The sequence below is a fragment of the Nicotiana sylvestris genome, chromosome 10 (assembly GCF_000393655.2).
Source record: "Nicotiana sylvestris chromosome 10, ASM39365v2, whole genome shotgun sequence".
NCBI classification, from domain to species: Eukaryota; Viridiplantae; Streptophyta; class Magnoliopsida; order Solanales; family Solanaceae; genus Nicotiana; species Nicotiana sylvestris.
In genome coordinates, this window is record NC_091066.1 from 64,624,542 (window position 1) to 64,642,522 (window position 17,981).

Below are 17,981 nucleotides of genomic sequence, written 5' to 3' on the forward strand. Positions count from 1 at the left end.
GTAGGCCTATATGGATGTGTGTTCAGCATCGAGACAGCTTTGTTGACTTCGAGTTGCTATTGGTGAGGGATGTGTTGATTCGGTTATTATTGAGCTATTAGTAATCAGGGGGATCTATGAGTTACTTTTCTGTGTTGCGAGATGTTAGGATTTGTTGGTTATAGGCACATGTGGTACGGTGTTATTAGGGCCTCTCAGTGGAATTCGAGCGGGAAGAGTACTGGGTATTGCTCGGTGGATGGCGTATCGGTTATGTCCTTTCGAGTGGTGTGGTGTTATGTAATTGTTTCGCTGTGGTTATGAAGATCGCTTTGGCTTTAGACATCATATTGCACGCGGTTGTCGATTTTGAGCATAGTGACTTAAGGTATTTTCACGTGGACCAGTGTTTGGATGAGGTTGCGCATTGGAGCGAAGCTATGTGGAGGTATGATCCTGCGGGTTAGATTTGTGTGGTCTGTTTCTATGATATGCGACATGTTCTCAGCATTGTGTGTGGTCTTTAATGAATAATATCACCAGAGTAATTATGTTGGATTAGATGAGATCGTTGGGGTCTTTAATGAATACAAACAGATTCGATTTTAGCATGTTAGAAGGATAATATCGAGGTTCGGCTCAGAAATTTGCTACGGTCTTTGCCAAAGGAGAAGTGACTTATTATATGGTACCTATTGAGTGTAAGTGTGAGCGCTGACCGGTAAGAGTTGAGTCATTAGCGACTGAGAGGCTTGCCCGAGGGGCTATAGATATACACGTACATGAGTGATGCTTTGCCTGAGGGGCCTGTTTATGAGATTACTGTTTTTCACTCCTCCTTAAAGCGAGTTTTTATCGAATGTGTTGATTTAATTACTACTTTCACTCATCTTTAGACCGAGCCTCTATTGAAAATGTTGAACAAATACTTTAAACAACTTTCATTTAAACTGAAGTTTTTAAGTTAGGAAATGGGTAAGAATTTCTGTTTTGCCGAGGGGCTGTATACGAACTATGTTTCGCCCGAGGGGCCGATTATGAATCTCATCACTTTATATATATATATATATATATATATATTCATTAAGCCTATATTGAAAAGGCTAGAAAGATAATTTTTAAAGGATTTTTCTGAAATTGGGAGTTTAACACTTAAATGATTTGAATGGTATCCTGATTTGGGAACATGTTGTAATCAATGTGGTACTATAACGTGGTTGACGTGTTTTCTTACTGCTCAGTCTTTATTTACTCTTATTACTTACTGGGTTGGAGTACTCACATTACTCCCTGCACCTCGTGTGCAGATTCAGGTATTTCGGAACCTGGTAACGGGTGTTGATTGCTTAGAGGCGGAGTCATCGGAGTTAGCAAGGTGGCTGCACGATGTTCGCAACACTGTTTTCCTTCCTCTTATTTTCATTTATATATTTAGTATATTTTTAGACTCGTGTTGTATTCAGACCCTAGTAGATGCTCATGACTATTGACACCCCGATGTCGGGTTTGTGTAATTATTCCGCACTTTTCTTTTAATTTCTTTCTGAGATATTGGTTTTAAAAAAATAGCTTTTATTGGAAAATTGTTGATTCGGGAGTTGTATCGGCTGGTCTAGTTTCACGATAGGCGTCATCACGACCGGGTCGATTTTTGAGTCGTGACAGAGATGGACTAGTGATACTTTTTATCGAAGATTTAACCTAAATAGTTATATACTCAATGTTTAAATTAAAAATAATTGTTGAATCCATGTATATAAGTATATAATTAATGTATATTCTATTTGTACATTAACTTAAAAGATAAACAGTAAAAAGATCTTTTTTATTGGAAGCCAATAGGAGTCATGAGTCAATTTGAGGTGAATCGCAACTTTACTACTCCTATAAGAATATTTCACAATGCAACCCTTTTTCTTTCTCTTACCTCACTGAACGTAGGTTGCATTAAAAAAGTAAACTAGCCAACTCAAAAATTACATTACTAAAATCATGCACCATAAATGTCTGTGTATACACTATCCTCTACCTCATGGTAGGGATGAGGTCTACATACACACTACTCTTTTCAGAGCCCACTAAGTAAGATTATACTGAATTGTTGTTGTTGTTGTAAAATCATGCACCATAAATGTGAGGCGAATTTAAGATTTTAATTTGATAAATTTAATTTTTACTCACTCCTTTTTAAATTAGATTAGGTAATTTTCTTTTTAGTATGTTCCAAAATAAATGACACATTGCTAAATTTGAAAATAATTCAATTTTAAATTCTTCATTTTAGAAGTTTTTATAACCACACAAATATCATGGCTCCACAAAGCTTTTGCCTCTTAAGCTTTTAAGACCACGTTTCAAAAGTCTTATTCTTTTCTCTTAAATTACGTGCCGAGGTAAAAGTACCTCATCTAAATTGAAAATGGAGTGAGTATATTTTAAAATTATAGATTTAACATAACTATTTGTAAAAAAAAAAAAACAGTAGCTTTTCACAAATAAATTCTTGTTATATCCGAGAAAATAACTGAGTTCAGCTGAACTAAGCATAATGCGCGTGTCTGGGAAAAAACTTATGTGCACCTAGTTTCCAGATCAAGTTACGTTTAGTTTCTTCTAAAAGAAGCATTGAACACGATTAAATTGAAAAAACATGTCACCTAATCATAATTAAGCAATCAAATTAAGATTATGCAAATAAATACATGTGATGCACGTTCTCGTATCTTTTAAACTTCAAATTTTCCTTCTTCAATCTTTCCATTTTGGCCCTTTCTCTCTTCATCCTCTTCTTCCATATATTCTTTGCCCCCCTTAGATTTTAGATGCTCCTCTATCTTCTATCCAAACAATATCTGAAATCTCGAGATTAACTGGCTTTAATTTCTTCTGCAAACATGATTCGAAGAGCTGCATTTTTTCGCAGATTAATTGACTCTGCTTCTCTACCATCAAAGGTGAGTCATCTCATCTCTTCCTTGCATGAACCACCAGGGGCGAAGCCACCTTTGACCGCCCTTTATCGAAATATTACGAAAAATTACTATAAGTAAAATATTAGATTTTAGATGTATACAACATGTATCGAACACTCTTTATTGAGAATTTTTATTTATTTCTTTCAAGTCTGAACACCATTGAGGAAATTCCTAGCTTTGCCACCGTGAACCACAACAAGTAACCCGTTTTCTTTCATTTTTTGCGAAATGTTCAAAAACGCGATAATCTTTTGTGACTTGTGACTGTAGATTGGAGCAAGGTACTATACAGCTCAAGTTGCAACTTCTTTACAATCTACTGGTCAAAGGTACGTAAATTGCATTTCAAATCAAGGACTTAAATCTCTTCACTTACTCCTTAAAATTTTTACGTACTCCAGTATTTATTTTAATTAATTTGATATTTTTGAAAATTAATGAGACTTCAATTCATCGTTTTCACTGATTTTGAGTTTGTTGAAATGATGGCAGTGATGAGGAGTCCATTGACATTGATTGGGAGAATCTTGGGTTCCATTTAATGCCAACTGATTATATGTACCTAACAAAAAGCAATGAAAATGGTCATTTCGAACAAGGCCAGCTTAATCCCTATGGAAACATCCACTTGAGCCCCTCTGCTGCTGTCTTAAACTATGGTCAGGTAATTATTCAATTGGGTTTATCAATTATCATCTCTCCTCCATTAAAATTTGTTTCCAAAATATAATGTATATTATAATGGAGTTTAATTTTTATACGTTGACGGTATAAAATAATACAGAATAATGTCACTTAAAGACAATTCCAGGTAACTCTAATGAGTCGTATTCTAGTTGAGAACAATTCAAATTACATTGACACGAAACTGTCAATGTGTGTAACTTAAATCGTATATATTACTCCAAATTTCTAGTAGTGATTCAAAATGCATGCAGGGTCTGTTTGAAGGTACAAAAGCCTATAGAAGAGATGATGGACGATTGTTTCTGTTTCGTCCACATCAAAATGCGATTAGAATGCAGATTGGTGCTGAAAGAATGTGCATGCCTTGTCCTTCCACTAATCAATTTGTAGATGCTGTCAAGCAAACAGCTCTGGCGAACAAGCGTTTTGTAATCATTCCGTGCATCTCTCTGAATATATGACTGTTATGATTTCCTTGGAATTACTATAGATCTAATCAAGTTGTTTATTTGTTGAACAAGAGCAGATTCCTCCTCCAGGTAAAGGGTCTCTTTATATAAGGCCTCTGCTTATAGGAAGTGGACCAATTCTTGGTTTGGCTCCAGCACCAGACTACACCTTCCTTGTCTATGCTTCTCCTGTAGGAAATTATTTCAAGGTCAGTTTATTTCATTTCAAAGTGATAGGATTTTAACCCAATATGCATGAAGACAGTAGGTGCACCCATAGGATAGGCCACATATATACACTGTCTCAATTTCCTCTACATATTTTACAATTTTCATGTAGGAAGGGACAGCGCCATTGAACTTGTACGTTGAGGAAGACCTTCATCGCGCCTCGCGTGGTGGATCTGGAGCTGTCAAAAGCATTACTAACTATGCCCCGGTAGATATATAGTTCCTTCTTCATGAGAATCAAATAATTTTTTTTCTTATATTACAATTTTAATTTATCACTCAGTTTGAAATAATTAACTATGGTTGACTTATACTTTTCACATAGGTTTTAAATATGTATCATTTCAAAAAATTTAAAGAAGTTATGCCTGAATTCATACTGAAGGTTAGGCACGTCAACTCTCATATTCCGAACGACTTCACATAAAGTGGCACGGGAGAATAACTTGAGATATTGTAATGCAATAATAAATTAAGAACAAATTTTCTTTAGACCATATATTCTTAAACATTTTCAGTTTTGGGCCATATATGCAGGTTTTGAGAGCTATAAAGAGTGCAAAAGAGAAAGGATTCTCAGATGTATTGTACCTTGACTCTTTAAATAAGAGATACATTGAAGAGGTCTCTTCTTGTAACATTTTCCTTGTGAAGGTATTCCTAATTACATCTATCACATGATCAATTAATATTCTGATATTTTATAAACTAAAATTGATATAGAATTAATTAAACAACAATATTCTTAGGGAAAAATCCTTTCAACTCCAGCAGCAAGTGGAACTATTCTTGAAGGAGTGACAAGAAAAAGCATCATGGTCATTGCACGTGATCTTGGTTACCAGGTTTTGTTTAAATCTTGACTGTTTAAACAACTTGATATATAGTATTCAAAAATGATTTTCTAAGGAAATTAATTATAAGTCCTAGCCAACTTGGTCCAGGTGGAAGAACGTTTGATTGATGTAGATGAATTGACTAATGCTGATGAAGTATTCTGTACGGGAACTGCAGTTGGTGTTGCTTCCGTTGGTAGCATTACTTACAAAGGCAAAAGGTACGAAACTTCATTTATAAAAGAATTTAATTTTTATAGGCCCACAGTAACATTAAATATATACTCATAACTAAGGGTACGTAGAACGAGATGGTTCGGATTTTTAAATTACCAAACCAAATCAATTGTAACGGGTTATTAAATTTAAAGACCAAATCAATCAATAAAAGTCGGGTTTTTTAATCTCGGAATTTTCGGGTTTTTGAGTTCTTTTTTTTCATAAAGTCTTCATAACACAAAATATAGAATTTGTACTTCAAATATTTCTTTAATCCAAGTAAAAAAAACAATTATATAATGTATTTTATTAGAAAATAATATAAAGTATGAGATGAGTCATGATATTGTATTAAAATATTTAATAATAAAGATACTAAAATCGCATAAACAATATTATAACAAGCCATAATAAAAATGAACATAATCTAAAATTACTAAGTTGCTAAAATAAGTACGACTAATAAATACTACTATTATTTACATGACTAAACACTAAAAAAAAAGTTATGCATTTTATCTAAATTATGGAAAAACTTAAAAAATAGATATTCAACACTATGGTCATTTCTAGTACACTTTGAATTGAATGACTTTTGTTAGCCGTAATATTGATTTAATTTTGGTTTGAACTTTATTTGAGTTACTAATATTTATGGAGTATAAAACTTATTAGAGCATTTAAAAATTATAAGTCCAAACTTAAAATAATACATTAAAAGATAAAACTATAAAAAAGTTTAAGAAATATTTACAAATTACACTACAATAAATACTTTTTTTATATTTAATATATTTAAAACTCCTATACATGTAATGTCGAGTTGATTTGGTTTCGATTTAACTTTTTTTAGTTAAAATCAAACCAAACCAAACCAATTATGGTCGGAGTTTTTTTTCCAACACCGAACCATGCATAGTCGGATTTTTTTTTCTAAGTTTGACTCGAATTATCGGTTTGATACGATTTGTCGGTTTTCTTTGTATACCCATGTTTCTAACCATCTATAGAAACTATAAAGATACCATCTCTTTAATTTCCATGTTCTGAAAGCATTAGGAGTAATTAGAGTTGTCAAAACGAACCAACTCAGTCCAGTCCAAGCCTCGTGGGCTTTTAAATTTGCTAGGCTTGGACAGACCGGCCAGCCATATGAATGGGCCTTAAAATGGTTAGCTCAACCCAGCCCTAAGAAGGCCGCGAGCTAGGGCGGACCGGCCCTTCAATTTTTTTAGAATTTTTTTTCTATAAATCCATAAATATTTTCTGTGACATAGTCGATTAATCTTGTAAACAACTTCTGTTCGCTTAGAGCGTACAAAAAACTTGATATTTGACAAGGATCTCGTAATTGAAATGCAAATTCTCTGTCTTTATCTCTTCTTTTTTAAAGTTAAATAAATATTTTCTTAATACTTTTCTTTCATTTTCCTCCGATTCAGGGATTGCTTCAATAAGTTTATATGTTGAGGTTTTTTTAATTTAGGATTAACGTCATTTGCTGATCATCATTATAATCCATAAAAAATTTAAAATTCCTGAAATTTGTAAGTGGTCAATTTTTTTTTCTGTGTGTATTTAAATTGATCTTTTTCTATATTAAAGGGCAATTTAAATATTAATAATATATTAAAGTAATCCAAACTGATCATTGGCCACTTAATAAAGTAATATTTTCTTTTGAAAAAAGATTATTATTGATCACCTGACAGCTTGTTTGAATGGTTATTACCTATTGTATTGTATCGTATTGTTACTTTAAATACAATGTTTGTTTTGATTGTTATTTAAATTTTATCGTAACGTATCGTTAAATCCGTCGTTACGTAACGATAAAAAGTGTCATTTATGTAACGACCGATTTAGTGTGGTTGCGTCGTTACCTTATTTTTTTTCTCATCTCGCTCTTCATTATTAATAAATAAATTTTTAAAATCATTTTCCCTATCTTTTTATATAACTAGTCTTTGTGTACGCGCTTTGCGCGTGTACCTATCTCAATAATTAAAATTTTGTTTTTAATTTATCTTTAAATTATAAAATAACAATATAAATTTCTGAAAATGATGAATGTTGATCATGCATAATTATCTCTTTAAAAAAAAAAGAAACTGCCCAACATAAATACTCAATCATCAGTCAATAATTCGACTGAAAATTTATTTCTAATGACGGAAATTAGAATTAGAAGTGTGTATTTGATTTTGAAGAGTCACTATTCAAGTGAGATTAATATTTAAACATATTACTCATACCAAATTTTAAATACTAAGTTGTAGTTATATTCTTATTCATAAGATTTTTTTTTTCAAATGACAAAAAATCAATTAGGTAAAAAAAATCCATGTATGACTGGTCTAGAAGAAGAAAAAAAAAAGCAATAGAAATACATCGTAAATCTCAAAGAATTAACAATCACTATATACTATAAATAAATTCTAAATTAAATGCAAGCCATAATTGTAGTAAAAACCCCCACTTATATTCATCCAAATTTAACCTTATTTAGAAAAATTAAAATATCTTATAAATTATCTTACTGGAATAATTGATAATTATTTTATATAAATCAAAGCATATAAAATTTTATAAAAAGATTTTGACCACCTCCATTATTATCCAAAACCCTATACTTCCTCGTTATTTCATATTTTTTATTATCTCATTTGTTCATTTTGTTTATAATTTATATATAGTTTAAATGTAATATTTATATAAGGTAAAATTTAATTATTTAAAATTCTAAATATAAGAACTTTCAATCCAGTTCAATTAAGGAAAAATTTAATATGCAAAATTTTACTTGATTTTCAACTCCTAAATATTATGTAATTAACTAACTAACTGTTCTAAAATATTAGAAATTATATGTGTGTTGCGCGTGTACCCGTACCATAACAATGAGTAATATTTTTCGCAAATGACGTAAATATTATTTAGAAATATATCTTCCTTATAACATAAAAATTAAAGGAAAGTGTAAGTTTTAAAAAAATGACAATATTAATTTTGTTTAGCTAACTCTATAACTAAAAAAATATTACTCCACATAAATCCTCATATGCCTCATTGTAATTTCGATCCATGAGTTTTGTATTTGATTGAGAAACCCAAACAGAGTAAGAACAATGTAAAATACCTGTAGTATTAATATTTTTCACTTTCAGTTCCTCTATAACCTTTATACTTCTTTTTAGGAAATAAACTAAAAAGGTAATTAATTGCATATAATAAGAATACAGTTAAAATAATGGAATAATAAAGAGAGGATCTTTGCTATTAGAAAGTATTATGAATATGTTTAGTCTATTATAATAGTATTATTATTTTGTATGTATAATTAGTAAGTAAATTTAACATGTATATAAAGAAGGTAAAAAAAAAAAAAAGATTCTAAGTTTTGTTTGACAAGCAGCAAAGTTGCCGAAACCTTACTCATACCAAAAGTGGTTAAGACTTTCCTTCTAATATATTTTTTTTACTCTACGTATAGGAGAAATTTAGAATTTAAAATAATTTGATTCCTTCTTGAAAATATATGTATATTCTTTTCATTAACTTATGTTTTAGGAATTGAAAACAGTTTATTTCCTTCTCTAAAACATACTTTTCTCATTTATTTATGGTAGGAATTTTAGGAATCAATGTAATTTTTTACTTTTCTAAATAAAAGTCCTAAATATTAGGAAAATAATTAAAATAAGTATTCCAAAATATTAGGAAAGTAAATTAAATAATTAATCATATATATATATAAAGATAATTAAATCACTATTTTGTCCCGTATAAATTCTATTTTAAAGGGGTGAAAAAGGCGAACGACATTTCGCTAAGGGCCTTCGTGCTTTTAATATAATATAGATAATTCTACCTTGTATCATAATTTTCTTTATAATATTGCAAGTTTATTCTTCATATTGCTGGTGCATGATATCATGAAACGATGACAAATAATACAGTCTATCCAAATATTGTATTAATCAAACGATACAGTACAATGTAATATAATACGATACATTACATTATGAAACGATATGTAACAACCATCCAAACAAGATGTAAAGCTTTATGAGTTCGTTATTAATTAAGCAAAAGAAAAACTAATTTTGTCATATTACATGCATGTCAAAAATCTAAATTCTAGTTGATATGGAAGGGTAAATGAGCAATGTAGGGTTGGAGAACGAGAACTATAGTTAATAGTTTTTTAATTTTTACGTTTTTAAATATTAAATATTTAATATTTAATTAGTTTTTGGCCTACGAGCTGGCTCAGGCCCAGCCTCGGTCAGGCCTCAAGGGCCAGCGGGCTGACTTGAGCCGGGCTTATAAGGCTCAATTTTAAATAGGCTCAAAAAATCCTAGCCCAATCCAACCCAAGTAGCGGGCTAGTTGGGCTGGTTTCACGGGCCAAATCCCTTTTGACGACTCTAGGATTAATCAATGCAAAGATAACGATGTCCCATGCATGTTAAGATTTTTTTTTTTTTGTGATAAAGGCGCTTGGGGGCACAGATTATTATTAAGCATTAAACGTAAGGAGAGTTATTGCAGTACCAGACTGATCTTATCGAAACAGTCCCTAATTTATCTTTGACGAAGTACTTGTTTGCTACTTTTCCTTTTCTATAGTTTAATTTATTTTTATTTGAATTTTTTTTCTTGCACAGGATTGAGTACAAAGAAAGATCAGAGCAAACAAGTAAGCAACTGTACTCAAGAGTAATCGAGATTCAAAGAGGTGTTATCGAGGACAAGAGGGACTGGATTGTCGAGATCGAATAAGCCTATTTGGCATTAACCTTTTTGCTAGAAAAAATACAACTTACCGCGTTAAATATGTAATTGATACAATTAGAGTTTAATTTCTATACATTAATAATGTGCAATAAATTTAAGCAACAACAAGTAAACGTTCAAAATAAGTGGAGTCAGTAATAAATTTCAACATATTAAATTATACTGATTGTATAAAAAAAAATTATGATAGTATAGAAATCAAATTCTTACTAAGTATTTAACTTTCGATTAGGTCATTGACAAGGTAATGGCAATATAAATTTCAAAATACACATTAATTGATAATCTAAAGAAAGATGATAAACAATATACTACTATTAAGTATTACTCCATAATTTACCATGATATCTATATTAATTGATGCATATTTTATTGGATTTGGAAAAATGATTTGAAATGAGTAATAAATACAATGGGTATAACAGGAAATATTTTTTTATCTTCTTTTGATATGCGTAAAGTAATAAATAAAAATAAAAAATTATTTTTAATATATATGTCAAGCAAAAGTGAACGAAAAGAGTACGTCACCTTTGCTATTCGCGTCAAAGCTTTTACTTCGCAATCAAGCTCTAGCACATGTTCTTTGCAAAGTTCGTCCAACAGGAATTTGCAAATTAGTCCCTAAAAAAGATGTTTTCTCTCTTTCCATTTTGGACATTCTAATTTTTCTTTCTTTTTTTTTTACCATCCAATGTTTAGGATTTATTTGTTCAATTTGTAAACATGTAATTTTTTACTCTTCCCAAAAATTTATCCCTTTTTAATGCTTAGATATTTCTTTTAGTTCTAATATTGTTACTTTGCATATTTTTGATATTTTTGCTTTATTTTATCTTAAATGAAAAATTACAAAAATATTTTATTTATTTTAGGTAATTGAAATTTTGCATAGTTACTTTTAATTTATCTTACTTTAAATAATATCGAAAAGTCACAAAAATAGGGATGATTAGTTGTAGTGTTTGAATTTAATTAGCTAAAATATCTTTGCAATTTTTATCAAACATTTGAAAAAGAAAAAGAAGAAAAAAAAAGAGACAAAAATCTTTATCCCTTGTGACAAACTTTTCACGTGACCACTCACTTGGGACCACTTATTTTTCAACCTCATCAATTCATTTTACCTACATTCACTGTAGCTTTGTCCACAAATTAATCAATGTGCACGTGTTTTTCCTTCATTATTATCATAGCAACGTCACATGCCACATTTTGCAGCACTTATTTTTCTAATTACTAATTTCACTCACACTTTTCAGCTCTATCCAAATAGCCAATTCACTCACTCTCGAGGGACCCACGCGTTTTTTGTTGGATTTCTTGGAACTTTCTCTCCAAGCAAAGAGGAGGCAGGTCACAATTGGATTAGATAGAGGAAAGGGAAACTGAGAGGGGGGACTTTGATAAGGCACGAAACAGAATACATTTGGGGAATCTAAAACAATAGAGGGAGGAACGGATAGAAAACAGAGCAGTGAAAATCCCTATCTCCGCCGCCTTCTTCCTCAAACACCCAATACCCCAATTAGCGTTGCACCACCATCGTAACACCTGTCAAACCTCCTTTTTCCCCAGGGATAGGGAGTTTTTTCAATCAAAATAACATTATTCGAAATGAAATTATTTATTTAATTTTAGAGTTGTCACTTGGAAATAATTTATAGTATTTCAAGTCACCAGTCTATTTTAAATTCCAAATAGAGAAAATTTACTCCGTTTTAAAGTCTGCGAACACAGAAGACCGGGTAAGGAATTCTATTAACCCGAGAAAAGGTGTGAGGCTCTCTTGAGTTCCGTGATTTTAGCACGGTCGCTCAACTTTTAATAATTGGCCTAATTATCTGATTTATTATATGTTTAAAACCTATTGTGCATTTTTAACTTCTAACCACTTTTAATTATTTATGAAATTATTTCTGGAACAAGTCGCGATGTCGTACACTTGTTGTTTTAGTAAACATTGCAAACTGCGCCATATGAAATGCACCCGCGATTTATGACATGTTTATTTTTTATTATTTTTCGAAGTTATAGTCGGGTCACATGAAATGCGCACCCGAATTAGGGATCATGTATCATAATTGTGTCACGGGAACCATACCCATAATTACGATAATTATTATTAATCATGCCTAAAGCAAACTACGATGTTTATATTATTTTTTTCTAAGGTTTGAGATTTCTTGTGAAGTCATTAAGGATGATTGTTGTGAGAGAAGGACTATGATTATTAATAATTTTCCAACCGAACGTAATGGTCTAAGAGGTGACAGAGTATGAGAATGACAAGTTCTATAGTTCATATGAGAATGACAAGTTCTATAGTTCATACTTTTACACTATGCATGCATGTCTTAAACTAACGCAACTAACAGACTAATATGACAAATGGGCTTGAATGAAAAAAACCCGATTTCTGACAATTCAAAACCCTTAATATTAACGTTTCAACTTTGGGTAACAACAAATCACATTGGGCCTCAGCAAAGTATGAAGAATTGGCCTTTCTTTTAGGTAAAAATAACACGGTATGGCCAGTTTTCGGAGTGGTCATTTAAAAATAGTCAGTGTTTACGAAGTCAATGAAAAATAGCCACCATTTTGCTGCAATAAAGACCGGTCCAGTATAATATACTGAAGTTCGGTGCACCTGTGTATGAAATCCAGCATATAATGCTGGACCGGTATACTTTGCTGACTACAGTATTGTATTGGGAAAAAACTGAATTTATTTATTGAAGATGACGTGTCATGACACATGGACTGGTCAAATGGTCAAAACACGGTAATCAACCAAGAAGGCACGGGCGACAACAGATACGGAGAGAAGAAAGTTAAATAAGCACGAGTCGTTATTCAAGAGGCACGAGTTTCGTACCTATATAAGTCATTTAAAACCCCGAAGATCGGAAATGATTGAAGATATGAATCTGATGACGCAAAAGAGTCCAAATTTAGCATTAAATATCAAATACGGTAGAGAATTTGTATTTAATAGGAATGATTGAGTAACGTTTCTTTTAATGTCATTTATTGCTCATAATTGCCTCATTAAGACAAAGGCATTACATCTTCTCCTAGAATCAACTATAAAATGAGAAGGACTCGACATCTGTAGAGAGGAGGATTATTGAGATTTTACTGAAATACAAAGCTATTTACTGCTTTATCATCGTTCTCAAAAATCTTTTATTATTTTTATCTCCTGATTATCAGTAATCCGAATTTCTCTTCGTTTCTAGCTTTGACCAAAGACTCAGATTTTTGGTTAAACAAATTGGTTCCGTTACCGGGAAACTGATAATCTTTTCTTTTAAGCTACGCTCTATCCGTTGTTATCATCATGTCAAACAACAACAACCACAGTGAAAACACCTTGGGAAACCATGAAAATCAAACCCATCAAAATCAAGGAGACCTACCGAACATTGACGTGGTTCCCTCCCCTCTAGATTCACCACGTCAATCTCGTGAAGGCACTCCTGCCCCTGAATCCCGTGCTGATCAACAAGAACAAGCTGAACATTTTGAAGGAGGTGCAAATGAAGCTTTACAAAAGCTAATTGATGCATAGTTCGGCAAAGCTCTTCAGGCTCTAGTTAGTCGATTGCCTGCTGCACCACCCACACCAACTCCTAATAATAATACATTGGAGAATCCTTGTTCTGGTCTTGTTAATTCTGGAAATGGAGGAACCACCAGTGAACCACAGGAAGGGGGACCAGGTAATTCAAATAATTCCTATTTGCAAAATTTAGTTCTAACCTTGCAGAAACAGATTAAGGAACAAAATGTGCGTATTGAGCAAATCCCTGGAGTTCCGCCTGTAATAAAAGGAGTAGACATGGACAGATACTCACAACAACCTTGGAAGCCAAGTGTTGTTCCCCTTCCAATTCCGAAAAAGCTCAAAATGCCTGACATCCCAAAATATGATGGTACTACAGACCCACGTGACCACGTGACTGCATTTACAACAGGCATGAAAGGCAACGACTTGACCAAACAAGAAATCGAATCAGTACTGGTCAAAAAAATTTGGAGAAACACTCACCAAGGGTGCATTAACCTGGTATTCTCTTTTATCTGAAAATTCTATAAATTCTTTTGCTGGGTTTGCAGATTCTTTTATTAAAGCACACTCGGGAGCTCAAAAGGTTGAGAAAAGAATGGAAGATATTTTCAAAATCAAACAAGGGGATTCAGAGTTGCTCAGAGACTTTGTTGATAGATTCCAGCGTGAAAGAATGACTCTACCCCGTGTACCTGACAACTGGGCTGCAATAGCTTTTGCAAGTAATTTAAATGACAAAAGTTCTGAAGCCACGAGAAGACTCAAAGAAAGCCTTCGAGAATTCCCTGCAACCACGTGGAATGATGTTTACAACAGGTACAGTACGAAGCTGCGAATTGAAGAAGATACCATACCTAAGTTTCATCATGAAGAAAGGGGCGGTTCCAGAAGCTCAGAAACCGAAAAAAGATCAGGTAAAAACAGGTACGATCCATATATGGGACCTGCAGGAAAAGACTCACGGTCAAAACAAGATAGCCAGCAATATGATAAAAATCAAGGAACAGGGAATCTGGTTCTTCATCAAGATTCAGAAATGATCGGAACAGACAAGAGTCACGAGATGATGACAGAAGTTTAAAGACAAGGTTCGGCGGATATAACTTTAATGTCACTACCTCCGAGCTCGTGGCTGTTTTGAGAAACATGGGAGATAAGATACGATGGCCAAAAGAGATGCGGTCAAATCCAAATAGACGCAATCCAGATCATTGGTGCGAATTCCACAATTATCACGGGCACAAAACTTCAGAATGTAGATTCTTGCAGAGTGAAGTGGATCATCTATTGAAGCAAGGGTACCTCACTGAGTTATTTAGTGAAAAAGGTAAACAAGCCTATATAAAAAATAGGCAAGAGCCACCAAAGCCTCCTTCACCCAAGAGAACAGTGAATGTGATAAGTGGGGGAGAAGATATTCACGGCATAACCTACACAGCTTCCAACAAGGTTTCTAAAGTAACAATTACACACGGGAAACGGGTACGACAGGTTTTAGAAAATGAAAGTATTTCATTCGATGATGCAGATACCGAAGGAGTGATAACCCCACATAATGACGCACTGGTAATATCTTTACTTGTACATGATACTAATGTAAAATGAGTTTTGATTGATCCAGGGAGTTCCGTAAATATTATACTACTAAGGGTATTACGTAAAATGCAAGCTGAAGACAAAATGATACCCAAGGCGCATACCTTGTCAGGTTTCGACAATTCAAGTATGGTAACAAAAGGAGAGGTAATTCTAACAACTTTTGTTGCAGGTGTTGTTAAAGAAACTAAATTTCAGGTAGTTGATATGGAAATGACCTACAATATGATCATGGGGAGGCCTTGGATCCATGATATGGATGTTGTTCCATCAACTCTACATCAAGTTATTAAATTTTCATCACCGTGGGGGATTCGTCAAATTCGAGGGGATCAACAAACAACGAGGAGTATCAACGCTGTAACAGATACGAGCACCGTAAACAAAGAAAAATAGCAATTACAGGAAATAGTTGAAGGTGTCAGCAATCAAACCTCAACTGAGCGAGAGAAAATAGATTTAGACTCGAGACCTGATACAATTCAAGAACCTGAGGAGAATGAAAATATCAAAACAACCATCGAAGAACTCGAGGCTATGATATTATTTGAGCAATGGCCTGAACAGAAAGTTTATGTTAGAGCTAATTTAAACTCAAACATGCGAGGTATGTTAATTGAATTTCTAAAAATCTAACGTGGACTGTTTTGCTTGGTCCCATGCTGACATGAAAAGGATACCACCGGATGTGATGACTCACAAATTAAACGAAGACCCATCCTTTACACCAATAAAGCAAAAGAAAAGAACGCAAGGGGCTTTCAAAAACCAGGTTATTCAAGATGAGGTCCAAAAGCTATTAAAAATTGGGTCAATCCGCGAGGTAAAGTACCCTAATTGGTTAGCCAACACAGTTGTTGTACCTAAGAAAAATGATATATGATATCGGGGATGAAAAGTATTCCTCTTGTTATACAGGTGGGCGCCTATCTATCTAAGACATAAAAATATTCCGCTCATTATACAGGTGGGTGCCTATTTATCTAAAACTATGAAAATATTCCTCTCATTATACAGGTGGGCGCCTATTTAACTAAGACATGAAAATATTCCTCTCATTATACAGGTGGGCGCCTATTTGTCTAAAAACATGAAAATATTCCTCTCATTATACAGGTGGGTGCCTATTTAACTAAGACATGAAAATATTCTTCTCATTATACAGGTGGGTGCCTATTTATCTAAAAATATGAAAATATTCCTCTCATTATACAGGTGGGCGCCTATTTATCTTAAGCATAAAAATATTCCTCTCGTTATACAGGTGGGCGCCTATTTATCTAAGACATAAAAGTATTCCTCTCATTATACAGGTGGGCGCCTATCTATCTAAAGCATAAAAGTATTCCTCTCGTTATACAGGTGGGCGCCTATTTATCTAAGACATAAAAGTATTCCTCTCATTATACAGGTGAGCCCCTATTTATCTAAAGCATAAAAGTATTCCTCTCGTTATACAGGTGGACGCCTATTTATCTAAGATATAAAAGTATTCCTCTCATTATACAGGTGGGCGCCTATCTATCTAAAGCATAAAAATATTCCTCTCGTTATACAGGTAGGCGCCTATTTATCTAAGACATGAAAATATTCCTCTCATTATACAGGTGGGCGCCTATTTATCTAAGACATAAAAGTATTTGAATTTGTTTCCTCGTTCCTCCGAAAATTTTTTGACAACGGCAGAAAATTTTCTGCCCCGATTTTGGTGACCTTCCTTGTGGCGTGTCTTTCTGCCATCATCAAACTTTTATTTTCCTGTAGAAATCAAAGAAAGTTTTGTTAGTTTTAACATGGTGAGTGATCGTGTCACTCCCGCTGGGGGATGATTTTTCCTTTCCCTTTCCCTTGCTCTGTGCTCCCAAAATTGGTTGGGGATAAAGTTGCTTGCTGGGGATGATATTTCTGCTGGGGGTGATATTTCTGCTGGGGATGTTTTTCCATTTATCCCTTCCCTGGTCTTTTGTTTCAAAACATGCTGGGGGAATCCTCTTCAACTCCAAAACTATTCCCTTAAAAGTTTATTTTCTCTCAGCACTGTAGGGCATAAAATGTTATCATCTGGGGATAACGTTATTGAGGATAAGACTGTTGGGGTTATCTTGCTGCGGATCAGTCCTCTCTTTCTCCTTCTCCCCTTCTGTGATATCTGACCACCCTGGAACTTGGCTAGTGATCTATCGAAATTCTGCTGGGGATCCTCTTGGAACTTGATCCATAAGTTTCTCAACTGTTGCTTTCCAGCTTTTCTCCATGTTCTCCTTAACTTTCTAGGCTGGTTTGTCATTTGGTCTTGCAACAAACGCCTTTTGTCTTATTGCCTTGTCTTTGGCCTATCCCCTTCGCATTTTGCTTTGTACCATTTTGGCCACTGGTAGTAAACTCTGAAGAATCCTTCTCAAAACAAATTTCTGGAAAAATCTTTTTAGACAAAGAAATAAAAAGATAGAAAGAGAGAAAAATCTTTCTGAACAAACGCTGGGGGAGAAGAAAAGGAAAGAACTTATCTGGGCGGTATGACTGGTCCCAACGATCATGTCGTGCATTACGGATTAATCGACCCAGTCTATTTGTATCAATCAATCTTCCTGATGGCCTCATTTTCCGGGAATGACCAGACGCCCAATTTTTG

General features: G+C 33.4%; 1 protein-coding gene across 1 annotated transcript; it reads left to right on the forward strand.

The window, feature by feature from the left end:
* Positions 1 to 2,767: 2,767 nt before the first annotated feature.
* Positions 2,768 to 10,336, forward strand: LOC104246287 (branched-chain amino acid aminotransferase 1, mitochondrial-like). The gene is made up of 10 exons (XM_009802079.2): positions 2,768 to 2,933; positions 3,225 to 3,283; positions 3,447 to 3,618; positions 3,893 to 4,069; positions 4,168 to 4,299; positions 4,431 to 4,529; positions 4,859 to 4,975; positions 5,071 to 5,166; positions 5,266 to 5,378; positions 10,047 to 10,336. The coding sequence occupies exons 1-10, from the start codon at positions 2,874 to 2,876 to the stop codon at positions 10,159 to 10,161; spliced, it is 1,140 nt and encodes a 379-aa protein (XP_009800381.1). The 5' UTR covers positions 2,768 to 2,873; the 3' UTR covers positions 10,162 to 10,336.
* Positions 10,337 to 17,981: the final 7,645 nt, after the last annotated feature.